The following is a 21,640-nucleotide window of genomic DNA, read 5'->3' as shown; positions in this document are numbered from 1 at the left end:
GTTGGGCTTCCTGACTCTGATCCTTTTGTCAGTTTTGAAAAAATTTCAGCCAATATCTCTTCAGTTTTTTTTCTCTGCCCTGGTCCTTTCCTTCTGTAAATCCAGCTAAATGTACAGTAGACTTCTTACTCCTCTTTCAATGTCTCTTAAATCCTCCCTTCTATATTTATTGTCATCTGTTTTTCCATGCTTCATTCTGGATAATTTTTTTTTAGCCTATTTCCCCTAGTTATTCACTTTTGCTTACTTTATTGTTAAATGCATCAGTTTTCCACTTTGCTAACATTGGGGCCATATTCGTCTAGTCTGACTCTTTTATCTTCTGGCAGAGGGTTGTTATTTTTTTTCATTATATTTTTGTGTGTCTTGTAATTTTTGGTTAAATGTCAAACATTGTAAATAAAAAAAAAAAAAGAAAGTAGAGACTGAGATAAATAATATTTAAGCCTAGATATGGACATACTCCACTTCCGTAGGATTGTTAGTGTGATGGGTTGAATTGGTTTAGTCTGTAGTTGAGCCAGGCTTGAACTTTATTATCACTTTATTTACCTTCAGAGTATTACATGGTGCTTAGTGTGAGGCCTGGGGTACTGGAGGATTTCTTTTAGTATTCTTTCACTCGCCTCAACTTCCTGCAGGCCCTGCACATCTGTACCATAAAGAGGTCTCTCTCTCTCTCTCTCTCTCTCAGACTGTTGTAACTCTCTCAGCAGTCGGCTGCCTTTGTTTCTTATTTGAAGCAAAGCTTATGTAAAATGGCGTGTTCTTAGTTCTGTATATCTTTCTCTAGTCTTAGGTAGGCTCTTTGAGCCTGGTCCTCAGAGGTGGGTCTGTCTCAAAATTTCTGTTCTTTTCCCTGCCTCCTAGAGTCCAGAGTGCATGCAGACCCCTACCATCCCCCTGCCCCCCCTGCACCCCAAAAGCAATTGATCTCTGCCTTGTATTGATGGAAGATCTTGGGCAAGCAGGTTTCATAGCCCTTCTGCAGTGGCCACAGACCTCTGCCTTGTATTGGTGTAGAGTCTGTGCTGGAAGTGGGTTTCATACCCCCTTTCCTAGCTACAGGTAATCCCACCTTGTACTTCTGGAGGATGTGGAGCATGGATGACCTTCTTCAGGATCTCTTTTCTTAAGCATAGGCAGGCCCTACATGGTCATACTACAGAGAATGAGACTTTCAGCTCTCCTGTTTGTCCTCATTCTTTCTTATGAGCTCTCAATGGAAGCCTTTGGAAAAGACTCACCTTGTGCCAAGGCTCCCAGAGTTTCTAAACTGTCTCACACTAGCAAATATTTACCTTTAGTATTTAAGAATTTGATAAATTTTGGTTGTTCCTTACCAGCCTTTTTGTGGCCACCTTTGTTTTATTTCTTCTTGTGGAGGGGCTTACCGTTCTTTGTTGTTCAACTTACCTGTTGCCTTGAAGCCTCAGCTCTGGTGGACTCAAGAAAAGTGATTTAATAGATTATCTGGCTCACTCTTGTTATGTTAGGAGTTGGAGTGATGTTCTCTTATATTTTTCTGTGCATTAAGTGGAGAGGGAATATTTAAGCCCAATTTTGTTTTATTTGGCTTGAAAGTATTCAAGCAGAGAAAAGTTGGGAGACTAGTAAAATCAGTATCCACATAACCATGTCTTATGCATGTCCTGGGCTTTGACTTCTTCCGCAGGACTGGTAAAATGAAAATTTAAGCTTCCCGGAAATTACAGGTGCTCCCAGGGCAGAAGTGGCTTTTGTATTTTTATATCTCTTGGAATCCCATTTTCTCTTCATTACTGACCTAGTAATTCCTTACTGTCTTGTGAAACCTTCATTGCTTTTAAGAGGATGCTCTTTATATTTTAATCTAATAACATTTTTCATTGTTTTGAGGATGGATTGCTTTGAGTAATCTGCTGTCAAGAACTTCAGATTCTCTTCAATAGCATTTTGTATATCTCTGCTATTATACTTGCATCACAGTTATTTATGTATTTATTCCACTCCCTCTATCCCTGAAATATGAGTTTCAGGAGATAGGTTTTGTTACTATATTTCTAGAATTTAGCACCCAACCTGGTATATTGAAAGTACTCAATAACTTTTAAAAGTTTTGTGTTTTGTTTTGTTTTGTTTTGTTTTCTTGGTGATAATTGGAAATTAGGTGGAAACTATAGGTAAGAGTTCTGGATGCTGGGCCAAGGAATTTTTAGACTTCCTTTCTGGTAAGGTACTAGAAAAAAAAGTTTGATTGGAAATGGCACCATTATTAGTAGAATGAAATACAAAAAGATGAAAATGTGAGTTCACTTTAGATAGAGCCTAGCATGGTATTATTAGAGATTAACTTTGTTGGTTTACCTAGAGTAGCCCTGGTATCCAAGTTAAATCTTGCTAAAAACATTGTAAAATTCAATTTTAATTTGTTTGTATTCCAGTATAAGTTGTGAGACACTTTTTCAGTTGCATTTAACATGTGATTATGAGATCTGGATAATTTGCAGATAAAATCAGGCACAGAATTACAGAATTTTACATGTCAGGTGATGATACAGAATTCCTTAAGGCTTTTTATCTGAACTGAGAGAAGGTTTAAGGCAAGATTATTTCCACAGAATAGATTTGAATTGGGTTGTTTATAGGTAGAACAGGTTTTTTGTTGTTGTTATTTTGTTTTTTTGTCTAAAGATCTTTTATAATGTTCAGCAGGTCACTGGAAAACATGAACTTGTTTTAAAGTGCTCTTCAGAGAGTTTCTTAGGAAGCCCAGCAGAATGAAATTACCTTTGGGGGGGGGCGGGGAGCCAGTTTTCCTAGTAGCTAACAAGTCACTGGTTTACAAGATGAACAGACTGCATAAATTGTAGAGTTGGTATGAATATCTATTTTCCATTCCTGTTGCTTATGTCAGTCATTATTAAAATGCCTCAAGGTGAGGAGGGTATACTTAACAGGGTAAAATCACAACCAGTTAGGTAAACTGGCCGTTAAATACCTGCTCCAGAGAATCTTCACCCAAGCAACCTCATTTCCAAAGCTGAAAAGTTCACTAAAAGTCTCAAATATTGATCAAAAGATTTTTGTCACTCAGTTTCTTCTTTCCACGTTCAAACCAAGTCAGGAGAATGGAAAATCAGCTCCTTGGAGCTGTCAGTGCCTCAGCTTACTCAGTTAGATTGTTGATAAGGAACATGAACACATAATTCAGGTGGACCCGTGATGCCCAGGACTTGCATGAGGCTTAAACAGAGTACAAATTAAATGTGTTGTGGAAATTTCATAGCAATCATGAATGCTGTATACAACTTGAGTGGGAAGACATGGCAGATAGTCACATATCCCTTCTCCTTAAGCTTGTGCTCCACTGTCCTATCTCACTTATAAAAGAAAGTTCAGGGGTGCCTACATAGCTCAGTTGGTTAAGCGTCCGACTCTTGGTTTTGGCTTGTAAGTTGGGCTCGCGCTGAGCGTGGAGGCTGCTTAAGATTCTCCCCCCCCCAAAAAAAACCCCCGCAAATTCAAGAATGAAATTATCAAGAATTTCAAGATGTCGGGAGCAGAGCTTTCAATGAAGCTCAGGGTCCTGTACTTTGTATATGTCACACACCTATGAAGCCACCCCTGGTGGTAGTGTTTATCTGATTACCAAACAGCTGTCTGACTCAGGAATCAAATCTAAAGAAATTAGATTTAAAGGCATACAATGTTAGAAAAACTAGGAGACCATTATACTGACCATTGAGGAAAGATTGTACTTAGGAACTTTTTTGTGCTGTACTCTTTAAGTCTTGGTTAAAAGTATTAAGCTTCAAATACCTTTTTCTGATAGTTTGTTCTTGCTTACACTTTTTCTTTTTTAGCGCTTACAACAGTTTAAGTAACATGGTTATTTGTGTAGTTTGTTCTCTACCTGTTCATAGTCACTATCTCAATATTTACATTCAACGTTGTCCTCTTACCTCATCATCTTGTTCAGTATTAATGTGCCTACCACACACTGAACATCTAGGCTTGAAAAGATGCCTCCATAGTACTCTGTAAGTGGTCTGGTAGCAGTCTTTCAAGGACTGCACATTTTATTTTTTTCTACTTTTTTTGTGCTTTTGACCTACAACTTATGCAACCAAATTATGTAAGTTTTCTGGTAACACCTACATTGTCAGAATTCAATCAGTTTATGTAGAGGAGTTGCCAAAAATAGTTTCATAGAGTATAAATTCTGTATCTCAGAGGACTCTGCCTCTTTGCCTTCTCCCAAGAGATTTGTTTTGCACAGATTTCCTACTAGGTTAGTTTCATTTTGCAAGTAAGTCTGCAAGTAAGAATTGAGTATAAATACAAAGTAAACTATAAGGTATGATTAAGAAGCATACTTGTTATAGAACCATCTGTAGGCCTTTATCTCTTAAAAAAACATTTTGTCTTTTTGTTAATATCCTTATCACAAATACAGTCCCTTGTTTGTATTTTTACAGTCCTTTGTTTAGTATTTTTATAGCCATCTTAATGAAATGATAAGCCTGCTACTTGTTAAATCATTTATGGGTTTTTGCATGTCAGTATTTTACCATTGATATTCTTATTACTAATGTGTACCTTCTTTGAATGTCCAATTCCTAATTATTTCTTTTTAATAAAATTTTGTATGGATGTAATGTAAATGGTTTATAAAAAGTTGAAGGTAGGGGCACCTGGATGGCTTGTAGTTTAGGCGGACGAGTCTTGATTTTGGCTCAGGTCATTATCTCAGGTCTTGGGATAGAGCCCTGCATCTTGCTCTGTGCTCATCGGGGAGTCTACTTTGGGATTCTCTCCCTCTGCCCCTGACCCCACTTGCTTGCTCTCTTTCTCTAAAATAAATAAATCAGTCTTTAAAAAAAAAAAAAAAAAGCTACAAGGTAGAAAATACTGATGTTAGGCAGCCATAAGCTTTATCATCCAAACCAGGCCATTTTTAAGAGACAACCCAAGGACTGTTTATTATTGTCCTGGGATAATGAGCACAAATTAGGACTTTTCTGGAGATATTAGACAAAGCAGGAAGTATGATCATCTTATTTTAAAAAGGAAAAGAGGAGTACTTTGCCCCACCCTTTATTCCCAGTCTCATTCCAAAGGCATTGACCCTCAACTTTTTAGCTGTTCTGCAATTTACCTTCCAATTTCTAAAGAATGTTTATACTGTTTTGTGATTTTTCATATGTATTTTCTTTATTCACCCTTGTCTTCACTTCCCCAATCACCTCCATCCCACAGCATGTTTGTAGCAAAATTGTTGATTCAGTACCTTACATTTACATTATTATATCTAGAAAATATTCACCCAAGTTTCACACAAACACCCCCTTTCTTGAACAATAACTGTTTTCCTCACGGAGTGAATTTAATTCCCATTTGTTCTTTGTACTTAGCAATTTTTCTTCCCCAGTTGTATCATGGTCTCTGCCATATATGCCGAAATAGTTTCCATATGCGCACACCCCCCCCAGAACTTTGCTTTCATTATCTGCAGTCTTGCTGTGGTCTGGATCCTATGTTTCCTACATACCTTTGGAACTATTTCCTGGGTTCTATGTCTGGACTTCCCTTTCTTCACTGTTACTTGGTTTCCGTGTCTGTTTCTTTCTTTACACTCTCATTTTCATAGGGCATACTCTTCATCAATCTTCCTTTGATATTTGTCTTGGTTTTTGATCTCTTTGAAAGATCTTGCATGTCTGAAAATGTGTCCTATTCTCCACCTCACATTTAATTGCCTGGTTGGAATTCAAGGCTAAACATTTTTCTCAATACTACAGGCATTGCTTCATTGTTTTAAGAGTTTTTAAAGTTGTGGGGCGCCTGGGTGGCACAGCGGTTAAGCATCTGCCTTCGGCTCAGGGCGTGATCCCAGCGTTATGGGATCGAGCCCCACATCAGGCTCCTCCACTATGAGCCTGCTTCTTCCTCTCCCACTCCCCCTGCTTGTGTTCCCTCTCTTGCTGGCTGTCTCTATCTCTGTCAAATAAATAAATAAAATCTTAAAAAAAAAAAAAAAAAAAAAAAAAAAAGAGTTTTTAAAGTTGTAATTAAGAAGCCAGTACAGGATCTCCTCTTCATTTTTGGTGTTCTGAAATTTCAAGATGATAAATTGTGCTTAGTGTTGTCTTTTTTTCTTTGATCCTGCTGGATACTCTAGAGCCCCTTCAGTGTGGAGATTTGTATCCTTCAGTTCTGGAAAGGTTATTTTATTTCTTTGGTAGTTTTCTTTCCATTTTGTTTTTTCTCTCTTTATTAACCATGGCTAATGTAGGATGATGATTCTCCTGCTTTAAAGTTGTATTTTCTGTTTCTCAGAGGTTTCCTCAATTTATTCCCAATAGTTATGTTGAATTTATTTCATTGTATCAGTTTTTAAAAAGTGTATCCGGATCATTTTTAATGTCTGCAAGCTCTTTTTTTATACTACAGTTTTTTTAAGCACCATGTTATTTTATGAATGGATGTCTTTTGATCTCTTTGAGAGTAGTAGTTAGCTATTTTCCCCAAATTTTCTTTAAGTTCCTTTTTTTTTTTTTAAATCCTGGTCTTTCTTTCATAGCAGAGGATTTCATTGCATACTTAGTAATCCTTAAAGTGTATCTGTTTGAAGGAAACACTTAAAAAAACTGATTTGAAAACTGCTGTGGGGTAGGATGTTCATGTGGCAAACTACCTTGGTAATTGGGAGCAGTCCAAATGCCGGTGTCCAGAAATCTTATCTCTGGTGTTTTGGTGATCCAAGAGTAAAGTCCCCTAATTTTATGGCAACGTTGTAGAAATAGGACTGGGAAAAAGTTCTCAGGTCTCAACATTGAGCATACAGATTTTATTTTTTACACTTACCCTGCAGATTTGATTGTATACTTGGGTGGGATGGATTGTCTCTGAAATCCTTATTCTTTTTTTTTTTTTTTTAAGATTTTATTTATTTATTTGACAGAGACAGACAGCGAGAGAGGGAACACAGGCAGGGGGAGTGGGAGAGGAAGCAGCAGGCTCCCAGAGAAGGAGCCTGATGCGGGGCTCGATCCCAGAACGCTGGGATCACGCCCTGAGCCGAAGGCAGACGCTTAATGACTGTGCCACCCAGGCGCCCCTGAAATCCTTATTCTTGAGAGAATAAATACTTTTGGAAGAATGAAGCTAGGGGAAGAATTTGGGGTTTTACTGCTCCAACTATGGATTTGATTTCAACTCACTTTTAACCCCATGCATCTTCTCTTTTTATGGTATCTTCAGGTCATGGTTCTTTTTTGTGTGCTAAGGCCAAATTCTTTGCTTCTAGTTTCTACCTCTTTCCAAGGGCCTAGGATGTAGTTTTATCTTCTCTGCTTAATTATTGTGCCTTTACTCCTCCGGATTTTCCAAATATACATTGAAATCTCTTGCCTTCTGTGGCCCCCTTTGGATTCATTTACTGTCATCTTATCAGGGTTTTGGAAAGAGGCAAAATAGATGCATTAGGATAATCTCATGTTTTAACTGGAAGTTCAAAACTGACCTTTTGATAAGCTTTCTTTGATTTAATCGTATCTCTGTGCCTTTTACTGTGGTTTGTCATTAGTTGGATAATTTTAGTGCAATAATTTTAATTGACAGTGAGTTTGTGTTACATCTTTTTCATGTTGTTGTATATCTCCTGCTGCAATGTAGACCATATGTTTTGGTGTTTTTTCCTCTCTTCATTCTCTTTTCTATTGTTGCCTGATAATCATGTTTTTAAAGTAAATATTATCAACAAAGGAAATTCTTTTGTAGTAACTTTTAAGGTAGAAAGTTGTGATTAATCCAAAATTGGAAAGTTAATGAGGTTACATGCCAAAAATAGATTAGGTGTTTTTACCTTAAATCTTTAAATTTTAATTTTTTTAACCTTTTCCTTTTCCTTTTGAGGGGGCAGGGATGGAGAGTGGGGGTGGGAGGGACAGAGGGAGAGGGGGAGAGAGAGAATCTCAAGCAGGCTCCATGCCCAGTGCAGGGCCTGATGCAGGGCTCCATCTCAATCTTGAGATCATGACCTGAGCTGAAATCGAGTCGGATGCCTAACTGACTGAGCATCCCAGGTGCCCCTAAATTTGAATGTTTTAATAAAGCAAATATACCTTACCCAAGTGACATCTCAGATAAGGGAAGTGCATCTGTTTGTAGTTGCTTTAATGTCAATCTACTACCAGAACAAGAAGGGAATTTTTGACCTTGAAAGTAGGTAGGGAAAAGTTGAAGAGATTATTGTGATTTAAAGTTTTTTTGCTTTATTAAAGTAATGTCTTTATAGCAGCACTATTTGTAATAGCCTAAAATTGGAAACAGTTCAGTGTCCATCTACAGTACAGTGGGTAAATAAATGTATGTGTATTGATACAGTGAAATACTGTATAAACCAATTAGAGTGAACTTACCACAGCTATGTACTACAATACAATGTAATCTCACAAATACAATGTTGAGCAAATAAAACCAGACGTAAAAGAGTACATGTTACGTCATTCCATTCATATGCATACAGGTGTCCACCTCTGTCCAAAAGTAGAGCATTTATTTATATGAAACCTTTTATAAGCTGAAATGGTGTAAAGTGAAGGAGCAATTACCATTAGTTTATATGGGAAAACTTCTGAGTGTTCCCAGACCCAAAAAATAATCTCAGACTTTTTTTTTTTTTTTTTTTTAAAGATTTTATTTATTTATTCGACAGAGATAGAGACAGCCAGCGAGAGAGGGAACACAAGCAGGGGGAGTGGGAGAGGAAGAAGCAGGCTTCCAGCAGAGAAGCCTGATGTGGGGCTCGATCCCAGAACGCCGGGATCACGCCCTGAGCCGAAGGCAGACGCTTAACCGCTGCGCCACCCAGGCGCCCCAACCTCAGACTTTTCTGATACCATACACCATATCTTGCTAATGGATACACAATATACATCACGATAAAGCACAGAAGCTCCTAGACAGAGTTTAAAGGTATGGCAGCTTGATGCTGAGATGACAAGTGTAGTTCCCGGGGAAGGAGGTTGGTATTGTCACTTGCTACTCAGGGCACACACTGCCTCTATAATGCTGCAAAACAAATGCTGAATGCTGTTTTTTCACCTTTTGTTGCCTTTTTATAAAAGCAAAAATCCTCTTTGGATTTCTTTTTGTTAGCAAAAGCAGGTAATATATATAGGTCTTTAATAAAGGTGATGTGGCATAATGTGGACTTTTGAACAGTGGGAGATAACCTGTTTAGTTAAAAGATCACACATAGCTATTGCGACTCTTCGTGTAGACTGAGGAATGTTTAGTAAAGGAAAATTAGAAATTATTTCACTTTTGAGAAAGGGAGATAGGAAAACAAATTATAACATAAGGTAGTGTGTCTTAAAAGTATGTACAGAGTAGAAGCACACAAAGAAAAATGGTTGGTTTCATACCATAACTAAGAATTGAATGGGGAATGTACAGAGTTTCCAGGTATGTACAAAGTCCTGTGAAAGCATATTGTGATAAGGGGGGTGCAAATAGTACAATATAGCTAAGGCTCGTGGTATGAGTATTAAACACTACTAATAGATAAGAGTAGCAAGACAGTCAAGAACAAATTTGTTTTGGATTCTGTAGAGACAAAATTGAGTAAGGAAAAGAGCCCAGGCGTTGGAAACAACCTCAGTTCCTCATCCCCCTTAATGAGTTTGCTGCATTTTATTGGCAGTAGGAAGCCTTTGATGGACTTCAGACTTCTGCCTTAGAGAAGAGGGGTTGTGATAGTCTCATAATTCACCATGTCTGATATAGTTAATTTGCATGGTTAATTCTTGATTTGAGCTGATGATTAAGGAGGATTAAGAATCGAAGGTTTGCGTGTTTTCCCGAAGGCAATTAATCAAAATTTGCATTTCACAGGAAACCTCAAGAATGGAGTCTAAACCTTCAAGAATTCCGAGAAGAATTTCTGTTCAACCCCCCAGCTCTTTAAGTGCTAGGATGATGTCTGGTAGCAGAGGAAATAGTGTAAATGATACCTATCACTCAAGAGACTCTTCATTTAGACTGGATTCTGAATATCAGGTAACATCTTAATTTGGAGTATATGTACACAGTTTCTTTCAAAATCCCTGGGGCCACATGGTTTTTAGATTTTAGAAAAGTAGTGAGTGTAGTTAATAAGATGCTCAGATGGATCTGAGCCATCTTGTAATAAAACACATTAATATATCTGCAGGAAAATGAATGACTATTCACCCGAAGTAGAAAAACTCAATGCTTTCAATTTTTGTGGACCTCAAAATTATGAAGAAGGCATTGTAGTCTTATGTAAAATCTCATTACACTGTATTTCAAAGACTTGGAAACCTATTTACTTAAAAATTAAAAACACGAGTATCAATTTAAGTATAATTTTGATGAAACTAGTCAATGTGGATGACTTGGTCAAAGGATCAAAAATTGCGTCCTTTCTTCGTACGTATTCATCTGACTTTTCTCTGCATGTACACAAGGCAGTGGTGGAATGATTGTTAAATGTTTTTCTTTAGTATGGCTTCTAAATATTTTGCTTTTAGTGGTGCACAGTTATTGACAGATTGTCTTTTGTGAATATGTATTACTAACAGTCTTTTAGACAGATTTTGGGGCTTTATTTTCATGGTTAGTATAATGAGTTTGCAGATTCATAATCTGTATAAGCTACTCTGTGTAGTTAATTTTCCTTTGGATTGACAGCATTTAGGGTTTTGAAATGGCTTATTAGTGTTATAAACATAATGTAGTTTAAAACAGTATAAATCTCAGAAGGCATGATTTCTAGGTTTAGTGCAACTCATATTCATCTTTCAAATTTCAGGTTATTGGATTATTGGCTGAATGGCTAATTAGATCATATGTGATGTGTACAAGTCTGATGTTAGGTAACTTGAATCCAAGAGAATCCTTTAGTGAACATTTCCATTAAAGTATTTATGAATGTATATATCCTGTGATATACTACATAACAAGGTCTCATTTTAAAATATTTCTACACAGTATTAAGCATTTTATAAAATATTCAGAGAAAGACTAAAGTAAAAATATTCTCTAAAATGCATATATTACATACTTCCTCACTTTCCATGAACTACTTTCTGAGTCTCATTTTAAGTGTTGGTTGATAATGTATTTTTTTATTCTGTTGCTAGACAAAAGGACACTTGCCAGAGGTACAGAATCACATATCTGCATCCTATAGAAAAGTTCTGGGTTAAATGATTATGATTTATTAAGAATACAGATTGTTTTTTTCCCCTATATTGTCTTCATAAAAAATTTATCTACAGGTCTTTTTCTAATTTTTCACATAGCTTATTAGTGAGGAACAGACTCTGAAACCAGATTGTACTGCCTGGATTGGAGTCCTGTTCCACTACTTACTAGTTGTGTGAACCTGGGCAGGTTTCTTTATTACATCTTTCTTATTTTCCATATCAGTCAATCAGGTTGTTAGTGTTAGAAGAATTATTGACTGAACGATAATAGTGCCTGCCATATGATAAACACTATATAAATGTTAGCTGCTACATTTGTTTTTATTATAATTGTTAGTTAATTATAGTAGCTGCTAGAAGTCTTAGCTGTATTTGGAAAGTTTACTGACATTCACTTTAAAAGGTAAGTATTTTCAAGACTATTCCTTCCAGCTTTTTCTTAACTTCCTAGATTACTTTCAGAGTCTCAGTTTTCATTGTGGAAGTTAAACAAATACAAGCACTTATGTCTTTTATTGATTCTTAAGATAAATCAGGGTTGGAGTTTTTCTTAATGTTTTTCAATTGTTTTAAATGGCATCCAGTTTTTTTTAATGGATTATAGGAACATTTCCAATCTTAAATCAGTTACTCCTGCTTTGCTCTTTAGTTTTGACTTAGAAACTGAGACTTCTGTGTTCTTGCACAAATTATTTTATATCTGTGTTTCTTCTGTAAAATGGTGGTAACAGTAGCTTCTCACGTGGTTGTTATTATTAAGATTAATTGAAAGAAATAACACATTAAAACACATAAAACAACTGTGCCTGAAATTTAGTTAAGAGTTCAAATGTTTCTGTTTATCATGATGATGATTGTGATTGCTGTTATCATTATTTCCAGGCTTCATATTGGCTTAAATAGTTACATCAAGGTATAGTGTAGTATGTTCTCAGAACATTTAAATTACATATTATGTATTTGGTTTTATACGATGTTCTTAATACTGCCTAACAGAATGTATATTTAATGAATGAGACCTTTAAATATCACAGGGAATATTTTTTAAAATTGCTGATGTTTTTTCACCACTGTTTGCAACATAGCATTCCCCTTCGCTCAGACACTTAGTAAAGCTGAAGCTTCAGAAAGGAGGGTCAGGGCTAAGCATGATAGATCAATTTCAGTTATGTTAAGGTTTAAATAATAGGGAAATACCTTATATTTATATAGTGCTTAACATTTTGTAGAACATTTTTTACTTTTAATTTTAGTTAAATAGGATAATACTTGTATCATTTATAGATAAGGATCTGAAATCTGGAAAGAGAAGTGGTTTCCCTCAGTCACATGATTAGTATATAGTGTACCTGAGTTGAAGAATCTAAGACTTATGGATAGCATTGTTTCTTTGGGAAAATATAGATTCTAAGTTCCGAAGAATTGATTTTCTGAAGATCTTTTGGTTCTCAGCGATTTGTGAGCTGGGCTGCCTCTCTTGTTAATCTTGCTGATATTTCTGTCGCTTCATCTTGAAGTTTTTGTTAAAATTGAATGGTTGAAAACTGTGATCATCTTATCTCTTTGTTAACAGTAAGTAGAATTTTAAATATTTTTTAAAAGAAAATTTGGGAGCATTCTGTGAATATGAAATTTATATAAGTTTCATATATATTTCTATAACTCATTTTTAAAAACTGCTAATCCCACTACACTTTTCCTTTTCTGCTTTGAAATTGATTACTTTTAATAAGAAATAATGAGAGGCTTTTTATTTACATGTTTTCTAGTTTGTGGATCAGCTTACAGAGTTCAGTACCATTTGCGTTTTTTGCATACTATATTATCTCAAGAGAAGAACCAGTGGTCATTAACATGTTTATCTACTGCAAGATTAGCTTCCAAGGAACTAAATACATGCATGCATATATATAAATATAATTTGGCAAGAAGATGAGAATAGTTTTAAAATGGAATCAGGAAAAATACAGATAAAGTAGTGAGGGTGGGTCAAATTCATAACACAGGCATTTTTAAGCCCTATAGTGTTTCAGAGTTAAACTTGGACTCTTGTTTTGGGTGTCAGGAAGGTCACAGGGAAGTAGAACCAGATGTATAAGGTGTTTGTTCATAAGGAAAAGAAACTCAGTACCTCAAAGAAAGCAGTGCTTAGCAATTTGGTCTGAAAGGGGATAGTGAATGATATAGTGGACATTGTCTTCAGTGTAGTATTAATATTATTAGTATATTGCTAGTTTACTCAACTTGATTCTTGGTAAATCTCTGTGTAAGCAAAGGACATGATGCCAAAGTGTACAGCTCAATGAAAACACGGTTCTGTTAAGGGACAATAGAGTGAGCTGAACACCAGTTTTCTGGTAGTCTTCATCTACATATTGGGGAATTCTGAGTGATAACTCCAAATCCTCCTGTCTTATGTATGTATAAGGTTTCTTACCTGGATTTGGGCATGAATAAATTCATAAGTCTTAAAATCAGCTAATGTCTTTTTTTTTTTTTTTAATGAGAATTAAAAAGACGACTCATTCTGAACAGAAAGTAGAAAATAAGACTTCACGTTAGTGTAACAACGGATGCGCTAGTACGTGAATATTTAGAAGAGGTCAAAGTTCCATGGTGTTCCTTATGGCTAAGATAATTTTGGTCTGGAAAATTTTCGAAGCAGAAATTAGCGTTCATCACAGTCACAGCATTGATTCATGGAATTGAGGAGCCAAAGAAGAGCATTTCATTCTGGATTTGCTTCTGTTATTGTGTATTAAATGATTTCCAAATGATTAAGCATTGTCCAGTGGATAGCATTGGTTATATTCGCAGTAATTGTTAAGGTTCTTTTTTTAAGAAAAGCTTTATTGAATTGTAGGTCACATACCATATGACACACCCATTTAAAGTATACAGTTTGGTGGTTTTCAGTATATTCACAGAGTTGTGCAAATCATTACCACAGTCAATTTTAGAAACTTCTTACACCTCAAGAAAAAATTCCAGATTCTTTAGTTATCACTGCACTGCTCCTCCCTCTCAGCACTAAGCAACCAGTAGTCTACTTTCTCTCTCCGTAGATTTCCCTGTGTTGGACTTTAATTTACGTGAGTAGAAACATACACTGTGGTCTTTTGTATTAGCTTTTTTCACTTTGCGTGCAAGGTTCATCTGTGTTATAACATGTATCAGTACCTTACCCGTTTTATGGATGAACACTATTCCACTGAATTGCGTATACCTTTTTTATGGATGGATAATAGTCCATTTTTTGGATATATCACATTTTGTTTGTCCATTCATCCACTGTTACGACATTTGTGTTTCCATCTTTTGGCTACTATGAGTAAAGGTGCTGTAAATACTTACGTGCAGTTTTTATGCAAACTTAAGTTTTCAGTTACCTTAGGTTTATACCTAAGAGTAGAATCGTCAGTCATATTGTATAACTCTGTGTTCAATTATTTGAAGAGCTGCCTGTTTTCCAAACTAGCTGGACCAATTTATATTCCTACCAGCAGTTAATGTGTGGGGATTCTGATCTTGCCACATCCTTGCCAGCACTTTTCTTGCATTTGATTCTAGCCATCCTATCATGGGTGTAAAATGTCTCATTGCAGCTTTGAGTTGTATTTTCTTGATGACTCATGATTTTGAGCATCTTTTCATGTGCTAATTAGTTATTTTTATATCTTTGAAGAAATGTCTATTCAGATTCTTTGCTTATTTTTAAGTTGGGCTCTTTGTTGCTTTGTCATTGAGTTGTTAAAGATTTTCATTTTATATTCCACCTTTTCGTTACTGGCATATGGGAAAGTGATAGACGTTTTGTGTGTGTGTGTGTGTGTGTGTGTGTGTGTGTGTGTGTGTCCTGCAACCTTACTGTAATCCTTTATTAGTTCTACGAGGGATTATTTGTTGTCGTTGGTTCTGTGTGAGATTTTCCACAAAGAGGGTGTCCTCTGCAAATAAAGATAGTTTTATGTCTTCCTTCCCAATCTGTGTACATTTTATTTCCTTTTCTTGCCTTATTGCATGACTTAGAACTTCCAGTGCAATGTTATAAAGGAGTGGTGTAGAGAAGAACCAAATAAGCCCAAAGTTAGTAGAAGAATGGAAATTAAAAAGATCAGAAGGTAAATAAATAGGGACTAAAAAGACAATAGAAAAGATAAATGAAACTAAGAGCTGGCTTTTTAAAAAGCTATACAAAATAGACTGACCTTTAGCTGGGTTTACCAAGAGAAGAGGAGGATTCAAAATCAGAAATGAAATAAACAAGACCATAAAAATACAAAGGATCATAAGGGACTACTATGAACAATTATATTCCAAAAACTGAACAATCTATAGAAATAAATTCCTGATAACACAAAACCCACTAAACCTGAATCATGAAAAAATAGAAAATCTGAACATACCATTAGTGAGTAAGGAGATTGAGTCAGTAATCAAAACCTCCCAACAAAGTCCAGGATCAGTTCACTTATATAAATTCTACCAACTTCTCAAACTTTGGAAAATAGAAGAGGATGTAACACTCCCAATTCATTTTATGAAACCAGCATTACCCTGATAACAAGATGTGAACACTATAAGAAAAGAAATTGATAGGACACTATCCCTGATGAACATATGTTTAAAAATCCTCAACAAAATATTAGCAAACCAGATTAAATAAGAGGATTATACACCATGGTCAAGTGGGGTTTATCCCTAGGATACAAGGATGGTTCAACATCCACATATCCGTCAATGTGATACACCACATTAACAAAATGAAGGAGAAATCTAAAAAAAAATATCATTTCAATAGATGCAGAAAAAGCGTTTGACAAAATTCAGCATCTGTTTATGATAAAAAACTGTTTATGATTAAAAAAACTCAGCAAAATGGGTATAGAGGGAATGTACCTCAATATAGCAAGACCATATATGATAGTCCCACAGTGAACATCACATTCAGTGGTGAAAAGCTGAAAGCTGTTCCTTTAAGATCAAACTAAACAAGAGACAAGGATGTCTACTCTTAACTACTTTTGTTCAACATAGCATTGGTAGCTCTAGCCAGTGTGGTTAGGCAAGAAAGAGAAATAAAAGGCTTTCAAATGAGAAGAGAAGGTGTGAAACTGCATCTCTTCTCCAGATAACATGATTATATGTATAGAAACCCTGAAGACTCCACCAGAAAATTGTTAGAACTGAATAAATTCAGTAGAGCTGTGGTATACAAAGTAAGTGTACAAAAATCTGTTGCATTTCTCTAACAAATTATTAGAAATTAAGAGAACAGTCCTATTTGCAACTGTATCAAAAAGTAAAATAGGTATGGGGAATTAATTTAAGCAAGGAGGTGAATGTTATATACTTAAAACTATGAGACATTAATAATGAAAGAAGTTGAAGACACAGATAAATGGAAAGCTCTTTCATGCCCTTGGATTGGAAGAATTAATGTTGTTAAAATGTTCATACTACCCAAAACAATGTACAGATTGTTTACCAAAATTCCAGTGGCATTTTTCACAGAAATAAAACAATAGTAAAATTTGGAATCTCAAAAGACCCCAATAACTAAAGCAATGTTGAAAAAGAACAAAACTAGAAACATCATGCTCCCTGATTTCAAACTATATTACAACCCTAATAGTAATCAAAACAGTATGATATTAGCACAAAAACAAATAAATAGATCAGTGAAACACAGTAAAGAGCCCAGAAATAAACCTACACATATTTGGTCAGTTACTTGACCACAATGGAGCCAAGAATGTATAGTGTGGAACGGAGTCTCTTTAGTAAGTGGTATTGGGAAAACTGGAAGTCCATATGTAAAAGAATGAAACTAGGCCACTATCTTACACAATACACAGAATCAATTCAGTGGATTAAAGATTTGAACATAAGACCTGAAACATAAAACTCGTAGAAGAAAATTGAAGTGATAAGATCCTTGGCAGGGGTCTTGGTAATAGTTTTTTGGATTTCACACCAAAAGCAAAGGCAGTCAAAGCAATAGTAAACAAGTGGGACTGCATCAAACTAAGAAGCTGCTGCATAGCAAAGGAAACCATCACAACAAAACGATAACGTAGACTACCAAACAAAATATGTGCAAATCATACACCTGATGAGGGGTTAATCTCAGATACGTAAAGAGGTAGTCCTACAACTATGCAGAAAAAAATAATCTGATTTAAAAAGGGGTTGGCACCTGGGTGATTCAGTTGGTTAAGCATCTGACTCTTGATTTCAGCTCAGATCATGATCTCAGGGTCATGAGATCGAGCCCCATGTTGGGCTCCATGCTCACTGGGGAGTCAGCTGGAGATTCACTCTCTCGCTCTCTCCCCTCCCCTCTCCCCTCTGCCCCTCCCCCTGAAAATAAATGAATAAACCTTTAGAAAATAAAATAATTATTTTTAAAAATGGGCAGAGGATCTGAACGGACAATTTTTCAGAGAAGACATTAATGGCCAATGAACAGATGTTCAGCATCACTAATCAGGGAAGACAATGACATCAGCTCACCCTTCTTAGAGTAGCTATCAAAAAGAAGAAATAGCAAGTGTTGGCGAGGGTGTGAAGAGCAAAACCTTCCTGCGCTCGTGGTAACATAAATTGGTGCAGTCAGTCACTGTGACAAACAGTATGAAGGTTCCTCAAAAGATTAAAAATACAACTACTGTATGATCTAGCATTTCCATTTATGTATCTCTCTGAAGGAAGGAAAGATGCTAATTCAGAAAAATGTCTACAGTTGCATGTTCATTGCACATTATTTGCAATAGCCAAGACATGGAAACAACCTAAGTGTCCATTGACAGATAAATGGGAAAAGAAAAGTGGAATACAATTCAGCCATAAACGTGGAAGATAACCTACACTTTGTGACAACATGGGTGGCATTATGCCAAGTAAAATATGTCAGGCAAAAACAAATCCCTAATCTCACTTATATGTGGAATCTAAAGAAAACTCTGGGGATGTGTTTGTGGCTCCGTTGGTTAAGCATCCAACTCTTGATTTTGGCTCAGGTCATGACTCTGGTCTCTGTGCCGAGCGTGGAACCTGCTGGAGAGTTTCTTTCTCTCTCTCTCTCTCTCTCTCTCCAAAAAGTAAATAAATGTCTGAATTTATAGATACAGAGAACAAATTGGTGGTTGCCAGATTCTGGGGGGGTAGCGTTGGGCAAAATGGATGAAGGTAATCAAAAGGTATAAACTTCCAGTTACAAAATAGTCTTGAGGACTTAATGGGCAGTATGGTGACTATAGTTAATAATACCATGCTGTATATTTGAAAGTTGGTGAGAGATCTTAAAAGTTCTCAGTCACAAGGGAAGACAATCTGTAACTGTGTGGTAGTAGATAATAATTATTTACTATTTGATGCATGACACATGAGATCCTGGGTCTGGGCTGAAACCAAGAGTCAGATGCTCAACTGACTGAACCACCCATGTACCCCTGTTTTGGGTTTTTATGGAGGCTTCATTACATAATCAAATGGACTAAGTCATTGGCTGTTGGCTGTTTACACCTTCACCCCCTTTCCTGGAGGTTGGGGAATGAGGTAGAACTGAAATCTTTCTTTCCCATAAAAAAAAAATCTTAGTTTATTTAATTGTTAAAATAATTTAGAATGGTAAAAAGTAAATGATCCAAAGATACTTGAACAGTGAACCAAATTGGTAGGAGCCAAAAAAGGTTTTGATTTTGAACTTACGCCAGCAGAAATACTGTATTTTTCCTTTCCATATATTGATACTAACAAGCATTTTGTTTCTGGGATGACATATAGGCTGCATGGGCTGCATTTTAGAGTTGTGAGTCATGAATATTATTTCCTGAACAGTGTGTCTTTTCCCATCAGTAGTCAATGCCTGAAAACTAGATTGATTTTAGACTTTTTGTTCATTTTTCACTGTGTCTCTAAATTTGATGAGTTTTTATGTCTTACGGTTACTCTCTTTTCCCATTACTTTTGTCAAAAGGACTTAATTTCCTGCTATTGTGATGACTTCATAGTTGATTTTCCTACTTTCTGTTCATTCCATTTTTTTCATCTTCCACAATGCTCCAAGGATCTTTCTAAGAAGTAGTTGATCTGATGGTATTTCCTCATTCAGTAGTTCCCAAAGTTATATTTACACAAGTGCTATTCAGTTAACAATTTGGTCCATGCAAAACAAAAATAAGGAAAATATTTTGTACAAATAAAGTTTATTTACTTTAAAAGTCTTTTATTCTTTTAAATCCATCATGTTTTGGGAGCATTTAAAATGCCCCTTTTAAAAACTGGGAATGGGATTAGATGTTATTTGCTAATGTAGATTTACTTGCTTGTTAAAAGTGGTAATTCTTTCTGAATTTTACATTAAAACATTTTTATTTTGGTCTCCGAAATTCAAAGGTCTTAGAATAACTGGCTTATAGCATATGGTCCCTAATACCCTAATTATGGCACATAAGGTGATTTGGTTTTGAAATATCTAATGAATTTCATTTCTTATGCTATTCCAGTTGGTTGATGAGGCTCTGTGGAGGACTGGGTGCAGAAAGCTTGTGCAGCCAAGTTTGTACTAAGCTGAAGCCACATTTAGTTAGCAAAATACCCTCTGTGCAAGGGATGAATGAAATCCTGATCTGGCCCACTCCTTATTCAGCTTTGCATCTTCAACTTTTCCACGTGTGCAAGGTTTATACTGTAGAGTTACCATGAACTAATATTGTTCCCTGAAAGCATACAGTATGCTTCTTGTAATTGAAGCAAAAAGAAAAAGACACTTTGAACAATTATGGTTGAACATTTTTATGCTTTATGTTGAATAAATTGCTTAACCAATTAGAGAATTAGGGGAAGTAAAATAGTTTGTATGTTGTGAGTGATTTTTGTGTTATGGATGTGTGTGTATACTTATGTGTTAAAGGAGAAAACCTTGAGCTAAAGAGTTTTAATACGTACTGTGTTCAGTATGTACTCATTTATCTGTTTCTTGGTTTAATGATGAAAATTTTCAGATCAGAATTTTTAAAAAAATACCGTTTATAGTGATGTATGACTGTATTTCTGAGAATGGGCATTAGATCAGGATAAATTTTTTATTATTTGAAAAATCTTGGTTTTTTGGGACACCTAGGTGGCTCAGTCAGTTAAGCGTTTGCCTTAGGCTCAGGTCATGATCCCAGGGTCCTGGGATTGAGTCCCACATTGGGCTCCTTGCTCAGCGGGGAGCCTGTTTCTCCCTCTGCCTGCTACTCCCCCTCTTCACGTAGTGTCTCTCTCTCTCTCTCACAAATAAAATCTTTAAAAGAAAGATCTTGTTTTTATAGTAGTTTTCATAATAAGTTTATATTTAATGCTTTTCTTGGCATTCTGTCCACCTTTAGGAACAGGAAACCAGTTCCTCAGGAGTTGGAAATATTAAACCAAGAAAACAAAATGATTATTAAGATTTTTACTCTTCAGTTTTTCCTAACCAAGTGTTTAATAAATATAGTTACATGGAAGATTTAATCTAAATCAGATTGATTACCCAGCAAAGTACAATTACAATATAAAGTAAAGGGACACATGGGTAGAAAGGAGCAAAGACTATGAAAAAACCTACATGGTAGAAAAATTTGTGCTTATGAGGAATGGATGAAATTGGGGATTAAACTTAATAGACTGAATGCAAGCATTCTGTTGTTCCATCAAAACACTTTTTTTTTAAACTTACAGTCTCCATCAGCATCAGCATCTGCATCACCATTTCCATCTGCGTGGTATAGTGAATCTGAGATAACTCAGGGAGCACGATCAAGATCACAAAACCAGCAGCGGGATCATGATTCAAAAAGACCTAAACTTTCCTGCACAAACTGTACATCTGCCTCAGTTGGGAGAAATATTGGACATGGTTTAAATGCAGTATCAGGTAAGAGCTAAATGTGTGTAAGAGTCACTATATATGCATTTTGGACTAAAGCCCTTTTTCCAAGACATAGTTATTAAGCAAGTAGAACCCATGTAAGATAGTGGGTCAAATGTAGTGGAGTTTCTGAAATCTTAAGTTAGGGCTATAACTGAAACTGTTCATTTGGGATTTTTTCTAAATTTGATTCAAATATCCTACACAAACAGGATTAGCATGTTTTGATTAATTAGAATAGCTGATATGTATGGTAATCGAATTGGTAAAAGTGACGTGTATTTTGCTGGTTATTATAAGAAGTCCGTTTTTTAATTGTTATACTAGGAAAGCCAAATTTACTGATATATATTAATATTTCCTAACCTAAACATATCTTTTGTAAATGTTCTGGTTTATACTTATTTTTTAAAAACAGATTCTTTAAACAAAAATAGTTGGTATTCTAGTAGGAGTTCTGCATAAGGAATCTGAAAGTGAGGATTCTAGTCGCCTAACTAGCTCTGTGGCCTTGGACAAG

At 35.8% G+C, this 21,640-nt stretch overlaps 1 protein-coding gene across 6 annotated transcripts in view; it reads left to right on the top strand.

The window, feature by feature from the left end:
* Window positions 1-21,640, top strand: part of MARCHF7 (membrane associated ring-CH-type finger 7) — a 49,298-nt gene that overhangs the window by 6,772 nt on the left and 20,886 nt on the right. For 5 of the 6 annotated variants that reach the window (XR_567491.2, XR_567493.2, XR_567492.2 and 2 more), the window contains exons 2-3: window positions 9,883-10,047; window positions 20,931-21,126. Coding sequence is in view for 2 of the 6 variants with exons in the window: in XM_008687014.2 (XP_008685236.1) it covers window positions 9,895-10,047; window positions 20,931-21,126 (349 nt within the window). In the remaining 4 variants the exon portion in view is untranslated. The remainder of the gene's footprint in view (window positions 1-9,882; window positions 10,048-20,930; window positions 21,127-21,640) is intronic. The other variant, XR_005838726.1, reaches the window with a different exon arrangement.

The sequence above is a fragment of the Ursus maritimus genome, unplaced genomic scaffold, assembly GCF_017311325.1.
Source record: "Ursus maritimus isolate PB19 unplaced genomic scaffold, ASM1731132v1 scaffold_1, whole genome shotgun sequence".
Lineage (NCBI taxonomy): Eukaryota > Metazoa > Chordata > Mammalia > Carnivora > Ursidae > Ursus > Ursus maritimus.
Note: the sequence above shows the minus strand (reverse complement) of the source record. Positions and strands in the feature narration are given on the sequence as shown.